Consider the following 22,177-nt stretch of genomic DNA (forward strand, 5'->3'; position numbering starts at 1 on the left):
TAATAATAATAATAATAATAATAATAATAATAATAATAATAATAATAATAATAATAATTTATAATAATAAATAATAAAAAAAAAAAAAAAAAAAAATCTAATGTAAAGCCATCAAATGTACCAGTAGTCGAGTCCGTGTCCGTAGTAGCCGCTAAAAAACTGGGTAGTGCCAGGTATTTCCTTAATTGGGGGTATCTGGCATTATCTAAGTTTCCTCATCCAGGGAGGGTGAGGTTTTGCCATTTTTTTTATAAAAAACGATAGAGGGAACAATTATCTATCTGCTGATACCTGAATCAGATCGTCTTACCCAAACCATCAAAAGTTATATTGGTTTAAAGTTTTTTTTTTCTATGTAGCCCCATATAAAAATTTTTAAAAAAAACCCTCTTAAAAATCCCAAATTTTTTTAAAAAAAAATACGATTTTTACCAAATTTGTTTTAAAAAAATTAAAAATTTAAAAATAATTTAAATTTTTTTTTTTTTTTTTTTAAAAGTATTTAAATTAATTTTTTTTTTTTTTTGATCTTATATTTAGAACAACCATCATTTATTAAACTTTTAATATCCAATTTTAAATCAAACACTATGATATAAAATAATTAAATCAAATTATAGGTAAGTTTTAATTTTTTTATTTATTTTCTTTATTTAGGGAAAACAATATCAAAAAACCACTTAATAAAGAATTTCATCATCATAATGGAAGCTCATAGATTAAACACCAGCATGTTTAGGGATAAAGAACAGCTGAAGCAATTGGAATAGTCACACAATTAAAGCCAAATACTATTGGAAAAAGAAAAATAGTTGAAAGATTTTAGAAAATTATTGTATATTTTGGATGGCCCAGTTATTTTGCTCCTTATTACATATGTGTAACTATTGGATGAATCTAAAAAAAAAATAAGGAGAGGACAACTTATACAAATAGTTTTCATATACCACCAAAATAAGTACAAAAAATCAACATCTACATCAAAACAACAGCAAAATGCTTTTAAGTTAAAAAATAATAAAAACCTTAAACTTTTATATTCTTAATAAATTAAAATTTTTTAATAATTTAAATCTTAATTTAAAATATTTTTTATTTACCAATTTAAACTTATTTATATAAATTTCTAATACCACATAACGAATGAAATAATACTAAATACCAATTATAGGAAATTTGGCAAAAAATGTTTTGATGAAATATATCACAAATGAAATTAATAACACAAAAAATATAACTGCAATGAAATATAGTATAGATCAAGAACTCAAAGTCATTCAATCCCTCCGAACAACTTTGTAAACCAAAGCACTCCATCATACCTCTTGGCTTCAAAAAAAAATAATAATAAAATTAATAAAACTATAAAATTATTAAAATTAAACCTTTAAAATTAAATAAATAAATAAATGATTTAATTAAATCATTTGACCATAATCAGAATATTCAAATTGAATCATAATGATAATGGATACATTTAAAACAAAAAACATACACATACAAAAACATATGAGCACATACATGAACGTGGACATACTGATACTCATACTCATACAGTATATATTAACATGAAAATGCACATGCACACGCACATACACATACACATACACATACACATACACATACACATACACATACACATACACATACACATACACATACACATACACTACACATACACATACACATACACATGCACATGCACATGCACATGCACATACTCATATAAATGCACAATGCACATACTCATATACATATACATATACATTTACATATGCATATGCATATACATACATGCTGATACTCATACACATATTCATGCATGAAATCCACATATACATGCATATACATACACATACATACTCATACATATACATACCCTTTGCACATGCACATTCATAAAACAACATATGCACATTCACATAGGCATACACATACATCACATACATATATACATTCATATGCACATGCACATGCACATGTATATACATAATCACCTGCTCATTCTCATACTCATGCACATGCATACACATATCACATGCATACACATTCACATAGGCAGGGAAATACCGATAATCATACTCCTACTAGTATACAAGAAATGATAATAATACTTTGTTCCGGACATGCTATATTTTGGTACGCATACTCTACTTTAAAAATTGAGTACCATAGTTCAAAATATATCCCTTTTCATGTAATATAACAATACTGTTATAAAAAGTCAAGTATAATTGACAATTAAATTAAATAAACTTCCTAATAAAATAAAATAATTGAAAGATAATAATATTTTATTATTTAAAAAGTTAATTAAAAAAGAAACTATATATTTATTTTAACTTGTTAAAGATTCTATTTTTTTTATTTAATTTTTAATCTTCCTAACTCTTCTTTGCTGTAATTACTCTTCTATGGATACCCCAATAATTACCCAATTCATATAGACCTGAGATACTCTTTATTTAACTATGTGATGTTCTTTACTATAATACTTGAATAATTAAGCTATATAATGATTAATGTAATTAAATGTTAAAAGATCGCACTCTAATAAAATTTATACAGTATTATAATTTATTTCATCTACAAAAACCAATAAGCTTGTTCCTTATTTTAAAAAAATAACAGTTATCACAAACCATAATATCTGTATTGTAACTATTTCTATTGTTTAAAACTTCTGTTTAACCCAAAGATGCAGGTATTTATGAGTATGTGCTTTTTATGTGCTTTTTTAAAAGTAAAATATTTTATTTATTTTATTTCGTTTATTAAATATATCTATAGATTATTAATTGTATAAATTATAAATAGAAAATTTTATTATCTCTATAAAATATAAAAATGAACTTATAATTGATAATGATTGAATGATGGGTAGCTTTAACTTTTGGAATTGGATTTTTTCATTGAACTTCTGGTTGGTAATATTGATAGTTGATTTTACTTTCTGAATATTTCATAGTTGGTGCACAATCTTGTATAAATTATGAGTATAGTCTTCACACATAGGATCTAAAATTCTATTTCTTAAATAAGAGGAGCATTAGCTCAACTACATGCATATTAACCATAGATTCTTGACTATGTTGGAATATAATAGGTTTTGGTTAGTTTTTTAGTAGAAACTGATTGAAGTTGGGTAACCGAACCTAAGATCGGAGCAGCAGCATAGAAAGCTAATGATAACTTTCAAGAGATCGTAAAGGTAAACCTAAACTACAAAATAATTTACAAATTGCTGTTGCTATAGATAATAAAATACCAGTTAAAGCGGACGTTTCATAGATGATAATATTCATTAGTGGAGGCATTATTTGTTTGGAAACCCATATCTTGTGCAATAATAGCACCAAAAACCTTATTTTCAAGTCTCCTAACAATATTTTTATTTACTATACCAGGTATCCAAGAAATAGGAACCACTAAATCTTTTCTTTATTTAAAACCATTCAATGATACCATTGTTGATTTGCCAAAACAATATCTAATATATATATTACAAATAATATATTTATTTTATTAATTTTTATATACTTTGTAAATGGGCCTTCAAGAATTTCTAAATTGTGAAATAGATGCTATTTTTGTGGTGAAGTATTTCAAAGAAAGAAATTGATACTACATTCGTTTGAATGTCTTTGTAAAGTTTATGATGATATGGGAATACCAAGATTCTGCACATGCAAAACTTGTAACGGAAAGACAGTTCATAATAATAGTGATCCAATTACTCCAACAAATATACCAACAAATACACAAATTATCACCAAACCAAGCACTTTTAATACTCCATTTTCAATTAACCATCCAAATTCTGATCGATTAAATGCCATTAAACAGGCTTTTGGTGATTCAAATATAACAATTGCATATAAGTTATCTGGTAGAAACTGTATTGTTTGTGGCAAAAGAAAAACAGGTTCAATTAGAATACCACCAATTACTTTTGGTGCTAAAAAATTTGTAATATGTAGTAAAAAAGATATTCCAATTTCACTTAGATATTTAGAACATTATACAAGTAAAGACTTAAATATAGATAAAAACAAAGTTATAATATATGGCTCTGATGATGAAGACCAATATGAAAATGTAGATAAGAAAAGTGATTTTCTTTGTCAAGGGTATACTGTACTTAGGCCTCGTCATGAACCATGCCAATTATTTTGCAAAAAAAAACATTTAAAACTATATGAAAAAGATGGTGATAAATCATTCTGTAAACCATCTCATTTGGTAAGATATCTTATGGTATGGTATGCACCAAGAAGAAGCTCTTTTAAAAATCAAACGCCAAGAAAAAACCAAAAAAAGATTCAAGATGAAGACGATGATGATGAAGATGAGGAAGATTATGAAGATGATGAAGATGAAGAGAATGAAGAAATTGAAGAGTTTGAAGAAGATGAAGGAGATAAAATGGTGAAAAAAAATACATCAATACCAAAAAAAGGTAAATCAATAATATCCACTTCTCCAAAAAAATCTATTCCAACACCATCTAAGCCCGCACCAAAAAAAAGGATCAGGAAGACCAATGAAAACTGTACAGTGCCCGAGGTGCAGAAAATGGGGGTAAAAAAAATAAATTAAAATATTTATCTCTTTTTTTTATTTTTAAAATTTTTTATATTTCATTTTAAATATTAACAAACTGAAAATAGTGCAAATATAATCACTTGAACATAAATATAAGATCTTGAGCCTATGATTCTAATGTTTCACTAGATTCAAATTCTAAAAAAAGTGTTAGAAAAGGTGGAGATAATGCAACTTTTTTGGAAACATTTTCTATTATGGTCCTGGATATTAAGATCATCTTTCAAAGGGTTTAGATTCTAATATCTATATTGATATAATAAAATCATAAACAACCAACTCCGGGTTACTATGCAGATGAGTTACAGGTGCCTGAGAAGCTTCACAAAAATTGTTATGAAAAATCCTCATATTATTTGAGATAAATATTATTTAATTTAATAATTTTGTTAATTTTTTTAAATAAAAAATATAAATTTAAAATATCAAATTCATTTCTTTTTGTAGTAAATTTCATTTTTTTTTTAATTTTTTTTTAAATTTTTTTAAATTTTAATATTTCAATTTTTAATTTTTTAATTTTTTTTTTTTAATTTTCATTTTTTTTTTTAATTGCAATTTCGAAAAAACTTTTTTTTTTTTTTTTCTTTATTATTTTATAAATATACAAATAATTATATACATTAATTTATTTATTTATTATAATATTCTATTCAATAATAAATTTTATAATCATCAATAATTTTTATCTTAATAATATAATTGTCAACACCACAGCAAATCAACATTCACCCTTATATACATTTTAATATAATAATGGATATTTTAAATTTTGGTTTTTTCTTTTTTCTTGTAGTCATTAGTTTATTAGTAGGTTTTTTATACAAATGTTTAGCCCAAATCGATGATTTAAAAAAACAACAACATCAACAAGCCCATAAAGATTTAGACAACGATTATTCATTAACAATACTCAAATTGAATAATGAACTTAAAAGATTAGAAATTGAAAAAAGGGTCCATAATAATCATCTTTCAAATATTTCAAAGAAACAAGAGGTCATCGATCAAAAAAATAAAAGTGAGTTGGAAAAATTAACTAATGTTAAAAATACCCAATCACTTGAAATCAAACAATATCAAAGCTTAGCAAACCAACAAGGACAACAACTTCAAGACTTTGATATTAAACAATCAAAATTGGTCGAAGAAAAGGACACTCTCAGTGCTAAATTAGAAAGACAATTTAGCAAATCAAAACAATTAAATGAACAATTAGTAGAGAAAGATGAAACTATCCAAATGCTTGAGAAAAAGCTCCAATCAGAACAAATGGCTATTTTTCAACTCATATCCGAGAACAATCAAACATTGGATAGATTAAAATCTAGATCATAATGGACCGGATCGATACATTGCTAGCCATATGGATATTGATTCATATTGAATTCGATAACGATAAAACTAATAGTTTAATATCTTCTTTCGAAGTTTCATTTATGAAATCGAAGAAGACTAAATTATTAATTATATCGTTTAATTCTAAGTTCAATTTATGATTTCGATAAAGTTGAAAACAGTTAGCAAGTGTATCATCAATGAAATAATCAAATCTTTATCAAAATTTTAAGTAAGAAACTATGCATTACAGAAAAAACTCAAAAAAAGTTAAAAAATATCCAGAATGTTCCAGTATATATTATAAAAGAAAAAATTATTAAGGTAACTATAAAGATTATAACTATATAATTATAATTATCTTTGAATATAATAGAAACTAATATTTTATTTTGATACTTATTTAAAAGCTCACAATCGTATCACCGCCAGCACCACTTAGGGATTTCAGCTCCAGTCTTTTTAGAAAAGGGTCCCATTCAGGCTTTTCATTTAAAAGCTCACAATTCACCACTACAATCCAATCTTATTAGATCAAAAATTATAATTTAAATTTAATAATAAAAATATTTTATTAATTTTAGTAACTTATTTATTTATTTTGTGTATTATATTTTATTTTAATCTTTTTCTATAAAGAATCTAGTGTTTGGTGTTTATTATCGGGTAATTCTATTTGATGAACGGATTGTAGAATAGTATTTGGGTCTAGAGGTTGATTAAAATAAAAACCAAAGGTTAATATAGTGAGACTCTATGACATTATCTGATTATCATAACTTTATTGTGATAATTGGGTGTATTTTTTATTTAAATTGATATAAGTTGGATGTGAGAGTTTGTAAAATAGCAATTAAAACACTGTTACCTAGAGTATTTAGGGATTTTAAATTAGTTTGTTTTTTCTTGAATTACAATTGTATTTAGTAATTACTTTATAAAATAGAGTTTGAAGAAGATGATGAAGGTGATGGAGATAAAGTGGTGAAAAAAAATACATTAACACCAAAAAAGTAAATCAATAATATCCACATCTCCAAAAAAATCTATTCCAACACCATCTAAGCCCGAACCAAAAAAAGGACCAGGAAGACCAATGAAAACTGAATACTAGTATGCACAATGCCCGAGGTATATATGTAGACCCCCTGATGTTGTTTAATATGTGTTATATATTGATTTGGATGATTTTTTAATAAATATTGACACCCCAAAAACAATTAATAATGATAATAAAAAAAAGTGCAGAAAATGGTGGAGATGAAGAATTTAAAAAAAAGCAGTGATTTGGTACGAATCAACAACTGGCTACACCTTACACGACTAATCATTTTACTCCTTATATTTAATGAAAAAGGCCAATTAAAGAAATTTTTGGGTAATGTAAACTATAATAATTTTTAAATTAGTGTGGAGCTTTATAAATTTATTACTCTTTTAATTTTACTATTGTTAAATTTTCTTAAGTATACTTTTTTTCTTTCTTTGTCATAATCAAAAATCCTATGATCATTTTGTTTCATTATTATTAAAAAATTTTGAACTTCATATAAAAACTGTGTGTGGTTATAACCCCCATTAAAAAAGATTCATTTCTTTTTGTGGTAAATTTCATTTTTTTTTTAATTTTTTTTTAATTTTTTTTAAATTTTAATATTTCAATTTTTTATTTTTTTAATTTTCATTTTTTTTTTTTTAATTGCAATTTCGAAAAAACTTTTTTTTTTTTTTTTCTTTATTATTTTATAAAAATACAAATAATTATATACATTAATTTATTTATTTATTATAATATTCTATTCAATAATATATTTTATAATCATCAATAATTTATTTATTTTAATAATATAATTTTCAACAACACAACAAATCAACATTCACCCTCTTATAATAATGGATATTTTAAATTTTGGTTTTTTCTTTTTTCTTGTAGTCATTAGTTTATTAGTAGGTTTTTTATACAAATGTTTAGCCCAAATCGATGATTTAAAAAAACAACAACATCAACAAGCCCATAGAGATTTAGACAACGATTATTCATTAACAATACTCAAATTGAATAATGAACTTAAAAGTTTAGAAATTGAAAAAAGGGTCCACCACAATCATCTTTCAACTATTTCAAAAAAACAAGAGGTCATCGATCAAAAAAATAAAAGTGAGTTGGAAAAATTAACAAATGTTAAAAACACCCAATCACTTGAAATCAAACAATATCAAAGCTTAGCAAACCAACAAGGACAACAACTTCAAGACTTTGATATTAAACAATCAAAATTGGTCGAAGAAAAGGACACTCTCAGTGCTAAATTAGAAAGACAATTTAGCAAATCAAAACAACTAAATGAACAATTAGTAGAGAAAGATGAAACTATCCAAATGCTTGAGAAAAAGCTCCAATCAGAACAAATTGCTATTTTTCAACTCATGTCTGAGCATAAGCAAACATTGGATAAATTAAAGTCTTAGATAATAATGGACCGGATCGATACATTGCTAGCCATATGGATATTGATTCATATTGAATTCGATAACGATAAAATTAATAGTTTAATATCTTCTTTCGAAGTTTCATTTATGAAATCGAAGAAGACTAAATTATTAATTATATCGTTTAATTCTAAGTTCAATTTATGATTTCGATAAAGTTGAAAACAGTTAGCAAGTGTATCATCAATGAAATAATCAAATCTTTATCAAAATTTTAAGTAAGAAACTATGCATTACAGAAAAAACTCAAAAAAAGTTAAAAAATATCCTGAATGTTCCAGTATATATTATAAAAGAAAAAATTATTAAGGTAACTATAAAGATTATAACTACATAATTATAATTATCTTTGAATATAATAGAAACTAATATTTTATTTTGATACTTATTTAAAAGCTCACAATCGTATCACCGCCAGCACCACTAGGGATTTCAATTCCAGTCTTTTTAGAAAAGGGTCCCATTCAGGCTTTTCGTTTAAAAGCTCACAATTCACCACCACTACAATCCAATCTTATTAGATCAAAAATTAAAATTTAAATTTAATAATAAAAATATTTTATTAATTTTTGTAACTTATTTTTTTATTTATTTTGTGTATTATATTTTATTTTTTAATTTATTTTTTTCGAAATATCATCCAACAAAATAAAATAAAAAAAAAAAAATTATATCTTTTCTCATTTATAATATAGATATGCAAATCTTCTTGTGTAGTAATTACAAATATATTTGTATTTAATATTTTTTTAAAATCCCAAAATTTCAAGTATTGCCCATACCAAAAAAAGAACTTTGTTTTTTAATAAATTTAAATTTTTTTATTTTTTTTATTTTTTTTTTGTAAGAAATGCAACAGGTCTAATCTTTTTTTTTTTTTTTTTTTAAATTATAATCTAAATTTTCCAACTATATTTCCATTTACTTTTTATTAATATAATTAAATAAAATAAAATTAAAGAAAATTAAAGAAAAATTAATTATTTCAAAAAAATTAAAAATAGAGATATATTAAAAATATTATTATTATAAACTATTTTGTAATAGAAATCAAAAAAAAAAAAAAAAAAATATTATCTATTTCGAAAAACCCCAAATTTTAAAAAATTAATTTTTTTTTTTATTTTTTTATTTTTTATTTTTTTTTAATTTTTTAATCTTTTTTTAAATACACAAGTTTATATTTGTTTTTTTCTTTTTTTTTTTTTTTTTGTATTATTAAATTGTAATTTTATTCAAAGAATGAGTCAAATTATTGTACCATTAAAATGCACCTCACAAAATTATGAATGGGGTAAATTTGGAACCAACAGTACAGTAGCACAATTATTAAAAGGATATGCAAAAGAATGCAGTAATATTATAGACGATAATAAAACATATGCAGAATTATGGATGGGATCACACCCAAGTGCTCCTTCTAAGGTTGTGTGCAATAACAGTCAAAATCAACAAGAAGAAATTAACCTTAACGATTATATCGAAAGAGAACAAAAACTAAACCACTCATCATGCATCAGAGGTGAAATAGTAGAGAAGAGATTTGGTAAAGACTTCCCATTCCTTTTTAAAGTTTTATCAATTAGAACAGCCCTCTCTATTCAAGCACATCCAGATTCACAATTAGCTCAAGTTTTATTCAAAAAATTCCCAAATATTTATAAAGATCCATATCACAAACCTGAAATTGCAGTTGCAACCACTCCATTTGAAGCATTATGTGGTTTTAGACCATTAAATGAAATTCAAAACTTTATTGAAACAATACCAGAATTAAATAGATCATTACCAAATTGTAAGTACTTACCACTATTTTTATACCAGGATAATATTATATTCGATTCGAAATCACATATTAATATCCACTATTATTTTAATTATTATTTACTATAGTAAATAAATTAGATGATTGTAAAGAGTATTTAAAATCAATTGTAACAATATTATTAAAAGCAGATAGTGAGTTAATCAAAAACAATTTACATCATTTAAAAGAAAGATTGTCAAAATTAGACAACCCAAGTGACTTGGATAGATTAGTATTAAAATTATATAGCCAATACCCTGGAGATGTTGGTGTTTTCTTTGCTTATATTTTAAATTATCTTATATTAAAACCTGGACAAGCAATGTTTTTAGCAGCAGGTGAACCACATGCCTATATCAGTGGAGATTGTATCGAATGCATGGCACCATCAGATAACGTAGTAAGAGCAGGTTTAACCCCAAAATTAAAAGATGTTGATACTCTTGCAGAAATGTTAACTTATTCAACTGGTAAACCAGGTTTAGTCGATCCAATTACCAACCCATCCATTTCATCTGAAAACTATCTTTCATATGTTCCACCTGTTGACGAGTTCCAAGTAGATTATTACCACCTCACAAGCAAATGCCCCAAATTAAAAGCAAATCTCAGTAAAGGTCCTTCAATCGCTTTAGTACTCTCAGGTAAAGTTTCATTCGAAAATCAAAGTAAACCACAATCAAATCTTTCAGACCTTCATACTGGTTCAGTTTTATTTATACCCTCAAATACTGAATTACAATTCTCTCAAAATGATTCCAATATACCAGTTTCAATTTTTATTGCAACTGTTAATAATAAAATTTTCAATAAAAATAATTTATAAATCAAATAAAAATCAAATAAATAAAAAAATCAAAGAGATAATATTAGTAAATAAAAATAATGATAATAATAATTATTACCTATATAAAAATATAATAAGATATAAAATAATAGATGTAATCAAAATTAAATACAGATATATAATTAATTAACATAATCTTATATAAAAAGGTAATATAAACACTATCCATCAATCTATTTATTTTTTGTGTTTTAATTGTTTTTTTTTTAGATCTATCTATTTTAGTAATATTATCACCTTTTTCTTTTTTACGATTTATTTATTTTTATTTGTAATAAAAAAACCATAATAATAATAATATTAATTTTTACATTATCTATGAATATTAAAATAAATCAGATTAAAATTGTTCAAATAACAATTGTTTTTTAATTTATTATAATAATATTTAATAAAAAATAATGTGTTTTTATAATTTTTTTTTTACCATTTTTAATATAATTTGTTTTTATTATTTTTATTTCAATCATTGATTGTTTTATTTTAAACTATATTTATTTTTAAATCCAAAACTCTAAATTCAAATAACCATTATAATAAAAATAGGATTTAAACTATTATTTCATTAACTCTATATCCATAATGGGGAAAAAAAAAAAATTATTTAAATATTTTTAAAAAAAAGTAAAACATAATAGGCTTTTTAATTAATTTAAAAAAATAATTTTAATCATATGTCTAAACAAAAAAGTGTATTCTAAATAAAGTATATATAAAATAGTAGTTTTTTTTTTTTACTATATATAAATATAGATATATTGTTAAAATATTGTTAATATTGTCCCATTCTAAATTTAATAAAAAAAATCCTGCATTCACATATAAAAACAAATACCACTCGTTTTAACACATAACACAAATAATAATAATAATAAAAATAATTTTCTTTCGTTTTATTCATATTTAAATAATTGACTTTATTTAATAATAACCAACCCCCATTTAAAAAAAAATTTTGTGAATATGTTTGTGTGTTATTTTTTTTCTTAAAATTTCGTAATATGGACTTTCTTGATATATTTTTGTGTGTGGGGGTAAAGGTGTTAATATATTTTATTTAAATTTTATATAAATATTTTAATAAATTATACTTTTTGGATAAGAGGTAAGGTGTGTGGGGTGTTAATGTTATATATATTGCGGTCAATGGGTTTTAATATTGGAATTATTTACAATAAGAGATAATATTTTATATAAAAGGTTGCTCTTATATAATTCCCTTATTTTACATTTTTTTTTAAAAAAAAATTAAATTAAAAAAAAAAAACAATTAAATTAAATAATTATAAAAAGGAATTTTTTTTTTTTATTATTTTTTTTTTTTTTTTTTTTACTTTAACAATTATTGTTAAAATCTATATTAATGTATATTACTTAAACAACTGTTATATTTATATTTATTATTATTACTGTATTAGTACAAATATTGCTAACATATTAAATCTTTTGTTATTTTTATTATTTAAGGATAGTTTTTGTGTAAGTGTACCTTTTACAAAATGCTATATATAAAATCATATATAATCTTCACCAAAATCAAAATATTTTTTTTTTTTTTTTTTTTTTTTTTTTGTTTTCAATTTTCTTCTATATATAGCCACACAAATATACATCATATACTGTTTGTTTGAACAATTATACAACTTCTTGTTTTATCAATTAGATATTGATATTTTAAAAAAAAAAAAAAAAAAAAAACGAAAAAAAACATCATATTATAAAAAATAACTATCAATTACATCACTAAACTTTGTATTAACACACATAAACATATTATTAAATTAATATCATCATAATTATCAACAACATTAACATCAATAAAAAAATTAAAAAACATTGTCAATTTCATCCATCTTTTTTAAAAAATCCTATTAACGTGTCCTGATCCTTTTAAATATCAAATTATAATATATAATAATCATAATAATAATTAAACTTTCAATAAAAAAAACATATTCCTCACTTTTAAATATTATTTTTTTTTTTTATTTATAAAATTTGTGATGATTTTAAAATATTATAATCAAATTACTTTTGATATGTGGGGGAGATAGTGGTTCAGCATTAAATAATCAAAATCATAATAATAAATGTTAAACGAATAAATACTATTTAAAAAGATATATTTTAATACACTTTCTTTATTTATATCATTTTTTGATAATAGTATATTGCTTATTTGTTTTCTTTAAATATAAACACCACACACAAAAAAAATAAACCAATATAATTTTTTATGATTTTTAAATATTACTTGAATCAACTATATTTAAAACAATTATCTAATAGCTCAAAGTATTTTGGTATTATTAACTTTTTTATATTATATATTTAAAATAATATTATTTTATTTTTTATTATTTTATTTTTAAAATATAATATTTTATAAAATAATTTGTTTTTTTTTGTTTTTTTTGTTTTTGTTTTTAATAATAAATCAAATAATAAAATATAATTTTATTAATATAAAATATTTATTAGTAAAAAAATCTATTTATAAAATAATAATTAATTTATTATTTATTAATTTAAAATATTAAATTATAAAATTATAATTTTTTTTTATTGTGTTCAAGTTTGTTTTTTTTTTTTTAAATAATTTATCTTTCTTTCTTTTTTTTTGTCTATGATTGTTGGTTGACCTCATTTGTTAATATGTTCCATTTTTAATAAAAACACTTTTTCAAATTTATTAATTAATATTCAATTAGATTTTTTTAGGCCAACTTTAAAGGAAGTTAATATTCAAAAAAAAACACAAAACAATCAGATAAAATGTTTTTAAAAATATTATTTATTTTTTATTTAGTAATATTTATATTTAGCAATATAGTGAATAGCCAAAGTTCTCAAGAACAAACTATATATAACCAAGGTAATTTATTATTTTATTTTTTTTATTATTTAATTAATCTACTTATACCCTTCATATTTAAACTTATTTAGATATAAAAAGAGAATTCAAACCTTTTGGGGAAAATGGAACAATATTTACTATTTTGCAAGATAATGGTCAAGATGACCCAAATAAAAAAGTATTGGCAATAGGAACAAAACAAAAACCTACTTCAAGAATTTCATTTAATAGCGAAGGTCTTTTTGATTATTTTGCACCACCAGAAAAAGATAATGTTAATCCAAGTTTTGATGTTTTAAATGCAGCTGTTTATGAAGGATGTTTAGTAATATTTTATAAAATACAAGGAAAACCAATGATATCTTTGTATAATACAAGGAAAAAGAACTCTGATCCAATTACATATCAACTAAGTCACAATATTGATGCACTTTCAGTTGATGATACTTTTGTATGGGCCGCCTATAAAACTAAAAACTCGACAACCATTAGACCATATGTCCACTCATCATCAATTGGGGGAAAATGTTCAAAATGTAAGTAAAAAATTAAAAATAAAAAAATTTAAAAAAAATTCTAATATATTTTTGTATTTTAGTTCAAATGAAAGATTCTAGTAGTGGTGTAGTTTCATATAATGTCCCAGTTGCAAGTCCACAAACCGTTATTTCTCAACATTTAACAACTAGCCTTAAAGGAGTTAGACATATTTATATTTTCGATAAAGATAATCACGTATTATTAAAATATGACTACGACCCATCATTAGGCACTTTTACACCTGTCCCTGGTATTATTAACATTGGTTCAGCTTGCGATGTCAAATTCTTCTATTTCGATCCAAAAAAAGATATTAGTTATTTCATGGCTTCTTATGATGATGGTTATAATATTTATGCTGAAAAATCTGAAAAATCAATTAAAATTTCAAATAAAAAAGATACAAATAATTACTGTGGTCCTTTTGCTTCAATTGATTTAGATACTGTAAGTAAACTAATCTTTAAAGTTTTTATAAACATAAAATTCTAATATTTTTTATAGTACTATTCGAAACCAGGGGATACATCATTATATAGATACACTCCAGCTTTTGGAATTAACGTTACAACTCCATGCTTCAACCAAACAAATGGCAAGATTGAAATTTTATTACCAAATCCAAATGATTATAAAGTTAAATGGAATGATGGTTCAACAGCCCTTGTTAGAGATAAATTAAAAGAAGGAAACTATACTTTTTCTTTTTCACTCAAAGATATAGACCGTGAAATAAATAGAAAAATATTCAGTTTGAAAGCTCCTGACAATCCAATGCTCTATGCTATTAATCAATCATGTGTTGGTACTGCAAATGGTATTATAAACTTCAACTCGACAAAACACGATGACCTTTCATACTCATACTTTTACATGTGCCCAAACTGTACCGGTTCAAAAGTTAACAAAACAACCACAAGCTCCACTGGTAAATTCTCTCATCTCTTTGGTGACTTTACTTATATTTTCTGGCTTGAAACTGTCGATTCCCATGGACACAAATGTGTATACGATAAAACAGAAATCACTTTAGAAAATGTTGTAATAGATGAACCAAAAATCGAATATACAAATAATACTTGCTACAATTCTAGTGATGCACAAATCTCAATCCTCAACTACAACCCAAAGAAATACCTTTACAAATTTGCTTCAACTCAGAATATAACAAACACTGGTATTATCTATCAAATTCCAACTCGTGATGGAAGTGGCTTTAATATTGATATTATAGATAGAATTAGCAGATGCTCCAGCCATGTAAATGTCCCAATTAAATCACCACCAGGTAAATATATATTTATTCTTTTTTTTTTTGTTTAAATAACAGTATATTCATAAATATTTTTTTATAGAACCAAAATATCCTGTAATTTTCCCAGTAAGACCAAAGTGTCATGGTGGAACAGGTACTCTAGATATTAAAGAAATTCCGGGTATGAAATATATTGTCACAGGACCTGGTGGCAAAACTATTATGCCACTATTTGTTAATAAAACATTTAAATATAAAAACTTACATGCAGGAAAATACCATGTAGATTTCTCAATTGAAAATGACAAATCAAAAGTATTATGTAGTGCTGGTAGAATCAACTTTACATTAACCGAACCAAAACCAGTTAAATTATTAGAAACATATATTCAAGCTGAAGATTGCTCAGCAAGATCATTGGCAGATATGATCGTTTATGCAAGAGGTGGCACACCTTTAAATGGAACCACCTATTTCTTTGATAACAAATATTCAAAAAATGATGGTCCATTTTTGAATGTCTCTTTCTGGGTCGACGGAATTTACAAATTAAATGTTTCAGATGCAAATCATTGTACTGTTCAATACAACAACGTAACCATTAAAAGACCATCGAAGTGTCAAGTTCATAATATTAATGGTATACCTCACCTTGGTGTAAATAATCAAAACAATGCCCATCATTCTGACACTAAAAAGAGTAAACTAGGTCTCATTTTGGGTCTTTGTTTAGGTATTGGAATTCCATTTTTAATTATTGGTACCGCTTTGGCTGTAATATTAATTAAGAAATATGCACACTTTTCAAGTACGCCAACCCCTAGAAACCAACCCCGTCCTAATACCGTACCAGTATTTATGGGCGGTAAGATTCATAACATAGATAACTTTTAATAAATTTTATTTAATTATATTTAATATAAAAATCATTATTTATTTATTTATTTATTTATTAATTAATTAATTAAATAATTAATTAACTAACTAATTAGTTTATTTTCTTATTTCAATTTATTAATTAGTTTATTAATTTTTTTATTTATTTTTTTTTAAATAAATAACATTCAATTTATAAGAAACAATAAAAAAAAATTAAATTAAATAAAGATAAGATAAAAGATAAATATATACAGATGGAATTTTTTAATCGGACTATGTACAAAGGATTTTTATTTTTTTTATTAATTTATTTAATGTTTTTATATTATACAATCTTTTAATAGAAATAATTTGGTCTGGTAAATAAAGCAGATGAATAAGTATTTTTTGCAGTTAGAATATTTATTGTTTGGGTGTCTAATGAAAATGAACTACTATTTTTCATCTCACTATTCATTGATTTATTATTTTTATTGAGATTTAATAATGATTCTGAATAAATAAATAAATAAAAAAATAAGTATTTTTATATTTAAATTTTAAAACCTTTAATTTGAACTTACCAAATAACATTTTATATTTTATATTTTAAACTATTTTAAAAAAAACTTTAAATTTAGAACTGTATACTATTGTTTCGATTTATAATACTAATTGTTTAATTATTTCTATTTATATTTTTTAAAAAAACCACAAAATTTAAAAAAAAACAATATAAATATAGATTTAAAAAAAAAAAATAATAATTAAAAATTAAACTCTTATAATAAATATCACCACCATAAAGTGTGAAATTGAATGATGATATATAAGAATTATTATTTTTGTAAATTTTTTGTTGATGCAATATTCTTATATAAAATATTATCATCATATAGTTTATAAAATAAAAAAAAATTGAATAATATTTTATAAATATAGTTAAAAAACTTATAACACTATTATTAAATTAGAGTTTTTGGTTATGATTATATACGCACTATTTTTTGATTATATGATTACACATAAACTACTTTTTTTTTTTTGAAAATAATCTGTGATGATTATACACTTTTATTTGATCTTTATAAAAAAGAAAAACAAAAAGCAAAACAAAAAGAAAAAAGTAGAAAAAAAACATAAATTTGAAAAAAAAATCTCTTCACAAATATAAATTTTTTTTTTGTTTAAACATACAACAAACCTTTAATCAAAACAATCGTCATTGACTAAAAAAATAAAAAATTTATAAATCCTTTTGATGATAATACAAACAAAAAAAAAATCTTGAAAAACTAGGGAAAACAATGAAGTAATCTAAATATTAATAACTACATTACCACTTTTATTATAAATTAAAAGATTTTGCATAAACAACCACAACATTTAAAAATAAAAAACCTATAAAATATAAAATATAATCTTAAAAAAAACCTATAAATTTAAAATTAAAAAAAAAGATTAGTTTATTTAAATTTTAAATTTCCCCTATATATCTATTTAAAAATAAATTTGAAATTATAAAATTAAAATTTTAAAAAGGGAACTTTAATTTATAAACTGGTTCTGGAACAAGCTCTGCAATAATTTCGTTCTTTGAAAACCATCTACCATGAAGCTTTTGGATTGCTTTAAGAGGTGATTCTGGGTTATCATATCTAATATAAATACATCCCTAAAAATAAAAAAAAAAAAAAGTTTAATATTTCAATTTAATTTAATTTAATTTTAATAAAAAAATAAATAAAAACTTACCTTAGTATTTTTATCTAAATAAATATGTTGAATTTTACCAAATTGTGAACATTCTGAATGGGTTTCTGTTGTAATATCTTGATCCCAATCTTCCTCGGTTTCACTAATTAAATGTTAAAAAAAAAATATGAATTAATAATCGAATAAATTTAATTTTAAATTAAAAAAAAAAAAACTTACGTGTCTGGATCAAACATATTTCTTAAAATTAAACAAGTTGATGAAAAACCAAACTGTGGTAATGATGTATATGGTTGGATAACTGATGTTTGCATGTTTGGTTGTTGTTGTTGTTGCTGTTGTTGTTGCTGTTGTTGTATAGCTGGAGCTTTAGCCATTTGTTGTTGTGGAGTTGGTAAAACTTTACCTTGAAGTTTTGCTGTTAAAAGAGCTCTACCATGAGCAGTAAGTGGAATACCTCCATCATCTTCATCTAAAGATGAAAGTGGAGTATTTTCTTTAAATGTATGTTGATTTGAATTGTTTGTGGCACCTTGCTGAAGATGAGCTTGAATTTGAGATTGGAAATGTTGTTGATGTGGATGTTGTTGTTGTAAATAGTATGGGTTAACTGGGAAACCTTGGTGTTGAAGAGCGGCAACAGCAGAAGCTGTAGCATTGTAAGCTTGATTTGGTGCATAGCCATGATGTACTATATTATTAATTTGTGGTATTTGTACATAGGTACCATTTGCATTTTTTTCTTGGCTTACCATATTTAATTTAAGATTCTTACCCATCAATTCATAACCATTTAACTCTGATATAGCTCTCTTTGCTGACTCTTGAGTTCTAAACTGAATAAAAGCAAATTTTGAAATACCTGGTTTTGTGTGGATATTGATAAACTCAATATCGCCATATGGTTGAAAAATTACTCTAATTTGCTCCTCTGTAACACTGAGATGAATATAACCAACATAAATTCTACTTTGCTCTGCTGAAATACCAGTTGGTTTGGTAGTTTTCTTCTCTGGCTGAATTGCATGAACGGTAATAGCTTGTCCATCCAAATATGATCCCGAAAGAGCAACAGCTCTTTCTACCATAACCTTTTCGGCAAACTCTACATAACCAACACCTTTATTTTTCTTGGTAACTTTATCAACGATTAATTGAACACCTAAAACCTTACCAGCTTTAGAAAATAGATCGTATAAGTCTTTATCTACAACATTTTGTGATATTTTTGAAACAAAAACAGTTCTTTGGTCACTTTCTTCATCAGGCTCTGGTAATGTTGATGTTGATGATGATAATGATGATGATGTATCTTTGCCATTTGTCTCTTTTGATGATGTGAGGCTTGGTGATTCAACACTTGATGGTTTGTTGCCGTTTGATATTTCTTTTTCTTTAGAATCGCGATTTTTACTTGCTGAATCACTATGACGACTTCTACTAGTTGATTCTCTATCACGATCTCTACTATAATCTTTATCCCTACTGCTACCATAATCTCTATCACGATCTCTGCCACCATAATCCCTATCACGATCTCTTCCATAATCTCTGCTGCTGCCTCTGTAATAATCTCTATCCCTATAATAGTCTCTATCACGATCTCTATAATCTCTGCTACTTCTATCCCTATAATAATCTCTGTCACGGTCTCTGTAGTCTCTACTGTCTCTATCACGATCTCTACTCTTTTCTCTGTAATAATCTTTATCACGACTCTTACTTCTATCTCTTTCCTTATCTTTATCGCTACTCTTTATTCTTTTTTCTCCTGTATCATCCGAACTATATGTTTCTTCTGGTTCATTTCTTTTTTTTTCGTTTATAATATCCTTAAATAAAATTAAATATAAATGTTAATATTAAATTTAATGATATGGGTTTGTTTTATATTTATATACACATACTTTTTTTTCTGTAGTATTACTTTCGCTAGAACTCATTTTTTAAAACAAAATATAAAATATATACTGTTTATAAATGATGATATTAAAAAATTATACAACTATTATTTGTGAATTTTTAACAAAAAAAAAAAAAAATTTTAAATTAAGACAAAAAAATTAAAAAATATTTAAAAAATTTTTTAAAAAAAAAAAAAAAATTAAAGAAAAAAAACGAAAAATAAAAGTTTTTTTTATTTTAATTATTTATTTATACTGTTTATTTAATTTATTATTTATTTATTGTTTTTTATGAGCCTTTGATCTCTTTCTTCTTATTTTTTTGATTGCTTCACCTGTTCTACTATTTAATTTTGATATTTTATATTTTGCAATACGTTCTTTTTCTTCTTTCATTTTCTTTCTTTCTAATCTTTCATCTCTTTTTTGGGAAATTAATTCTCTTATTTTTTTTCTTCTTTCTTTATCTTCCTCTTTTTCTAATTTTTTTTTTAAATTTGGTTTTTCAATAATTTTTTCTGTGGTTGTGGTTTCGTCTTTAACTTCAATATCATCACCCATTTCAATATCTATATTTTTATTGTTATCGTTTTTATTACTATTATCTATGTTATTATCTATGTTATTATCTATGCTATTATCTATGTTATTATTATCATCTATACTATTATCTTTTAATTTTTCATCCTTTTTAATAATTTCTTTTTTATTGATATCTTTTTTATTTTGTGGAGTTAATGGTGTGGGTTGAAGTTTAGTTGGGGTTTTTTGAACTTTAATATTATTTTTATTCTCTGTATTGTTTGCTACTTTTGATTTATTCAATTCAGGATTATAATTATCACCATATTTTAATTTTAATAACATTTCTTTTTCTCTTGAGCTGGTTGCTGTAATTGCTTTGTGAGTTTTAACCATATTTTGGTAAGATGAGGTTGAGGGTTTTTCTAAAATGATAACATTGGTTAAAACAAATAAAATTGGTATACCTAAATTCTTTCTTAGTGATAATCTGTGATCATGATCTTGAACTGCATAAAAGAATTGACTTGGTAATTTTTTACTTATGTCTGTAAAACACTTATGAACCAATTCAGTTTCATCTGGTCCAAATTGATGATTGCATGGATGATAATCGATTCTTTTACATGTTGAAATTAAATCATTTGAATATTCTCTACTATTTCTTTTCATTTCTGCAACACAACATGGTGTAATAACTTTTAAAATTTAAAATTAAAAATAAAAATAATAAATATATGCACATATTTATGTATTTAGTTTATATAATGGTACCTACAAAAACTAACTTTTGATTCCAATAATTTTGGTAAAGCTTCTTTAAAATAAATATTCATATTTAAACATTTTTTAATAAAACCAGGGTCCACTATAGAATAGAAAATGAAAATATTTAATTAGTATTATATTAAAGATATATTTTGTGGTGTGTATATTTAAATATTGTTATATTACTTAAAACTGAAAATGGCTCTTTATATGCATAATTTGCTTTATAAAATTGAATTGTTTTTTTATATGATTTGGCTCTTTTTAATTTCATCTTTTATATCTAAATCTATATACACACCAAATTAATAAAAATAATAATGATTCGTATTTTCTTTATTGTGATATTTATGAAAAAATAAATAAAAAAAAAAAATAAAAAATAAAAAATTCGTTTTTTTTTAATTTTTTTTTTTTTTTTAATTTTTTTTTTTTTTTTTTTTTTTATTATTGATAGGGGAATCAAGTTTTTTTTTATTTTTTTTTATTGATTATTATTGTGTGATCAGATTTGTTTTATTTATAGAATTTTGTGCATATATAAATATATACACATAATATTATAAATTTTTTGTTATTTTTTTTCTATTTTTTTTTTTTTTTTTTTTTCAAAAAAGTTTTCATAATTTATTATTTATATTTTAAATAATATTTAAAAAATAGTGAGAAA

General features: G+C 23.4%; 7 protein-coding genes across 7 annotated transcripts; 5 read left to right on the plus strand and 2 right to left on the minus strand.

Annotated features, from left to right (window-relative positions):
* Window positions 1-3,663: 3,663 nt before the first annotated feature.
* On the plus strand, window positions 3,664-4,599 carry DICPUDRAFT_74727 (uncharacterized protein; the record flags this gene model as incomplete). The annotated part of the gene is made up of 1 exon (XM_003283680.1): window positions 3,664-4,599. One exon carries the CDS (start codon window positions 3,664-3,666, stop codon window positions 4,597-4,599), a length of 936 nt encoding a protein of 311 aa, XP_003283728.1.
* Window positions 4,600-5,361: 762 nt separating this feature from the next.
* DICPUDRAFT_74728 (uncharacterized protein) lies at window positions 5,362-5,943 on the plus strand (the record flags this gene model as incomplete). Its single annotated transcript, XM_003283681.1, has 1 exon — window positions 5,362-5,943. One exon carries the CDS (start codon window positions 5,362-5,364, stop codon window positions 5,941-5,943), a length of 582 nt encoding a protein of 193 aa, XP_003283729.1.
* Window positions 5,944-7,836: 1,893 nt separating this feature from the next.
* Window positions 7,837-8,412, plus strand: DICPUDRAFT_74729 (uncharacterized protein; the record flags this gene model as incomplete). The annotated part of the gene is made up of 1 exon (XM_003283682.1): window positions 7,837-8,412. The coding sequence occupies one exon, from the start codon at window positions 7,837-7,839 to the stop codon at window positions 8,410-8,412; it is 576 nt and encodes a 191-aa protein (XP_003283730.1).
* Window positions 8,413-9,675: 1,263 nt separating this feature from the next.
* On the plus strand, window positions 9,676-11,066 carry DICPUDRAFT_26332 (uncharacterized protein; the record flags this gene model as incomplete). The annotated part of the gene is made up of 2 exons (XM_003283683.1): window positions 9,676-10,228; window positions 10,327-11,066. 2 exons carry the CDS (start codon window positions 9,676-9,678, stop codon window positions 11,064-11,066), a joined length of 1,293 nt encoding a protein of 430 aa, XP_003283731.1.
* Window positions 11,067-11,488: 422 nt separating this feature from the next.
* DICPUDRAFT_147478 (uncharacterized protein) lies at window positions 11,489-16,633 on the plus strand (the record flags this gene model as incomplete). The annotated part of the gene is made up of 6 exons (XM_003283684.1): window positions 11,489-11,492; window positions 13,897-13,962; window positions 14,034-14,480; window positions 14,543-14,931; window positions 14,989-15,772; window positions 15,840-16,633. 6 exons carry the CDS (start codon window positions 11,489-11,491, stop codon window positions 16,631-16,633), a joined length of 2,484 nt encoding a protein of 827 aa, XP_003283732.1.
* A 1,498-nt stretch (window positions 16,634-18,131) lies between these two features.
* Window positions 18,132-20,256, minus strand: DICPUDRAFT_74732 (uncharacterized protein; the record flags this gene model as incomplete). The annotated part of the gene is made up of 4 exons (XM_003283713.1): window positions 18,132-18,272; window positions 18,353-18,455; window positions 18,533-20,145; window positions 20,221-20,256. The coding sequence occupies 4 exons, from the start codon at window positions 20,254-20,256 to the stop codon at window positions 18,132-18,134; spliced, it is 1,893 nt and encodes a 630-aa protein (XP_003283761.1).
* Window positions 20,257-20,496: 240 nt separating this feature from the next.
* DICPUDRAFT_85973 (uncharacterized protein) lies at window positions 20,497-21,781 on the minus strand (the record flags this gene model as incomplete). The annotated part of the gene is made up of 4 exons (XM_003283714.1): window positions 20,497-20,786; window positions 20,883-21,437; window positions 21,518-21,607; window positions 21,694-21,781. The coding sequence occupies 4 exons, from the start codon at window positions 21,779-21,781 to the stop codon at window positions 20,497-20,499; spliced, it is 1,023 nt and encodes a 340-aa protein (XP_003283762.1).
* Between the last annotated feature and the right edge of the window lie 396 nt (window positions 21,782-22,177).

This window comes from Dictyostelium purpureum (genome assembly GCF_000190715.1).
Source record: "Dictyostelium purpureum unplaced genomic scaffold DICPUscaffold_12, whole genome shotgun sequence".
NCBI lineage: Eukaryota > Evosea > Eumycetozoa > Dictyosteliales > Dictyosteliaceae > Dictyostelium > Dictyostelium purpureum.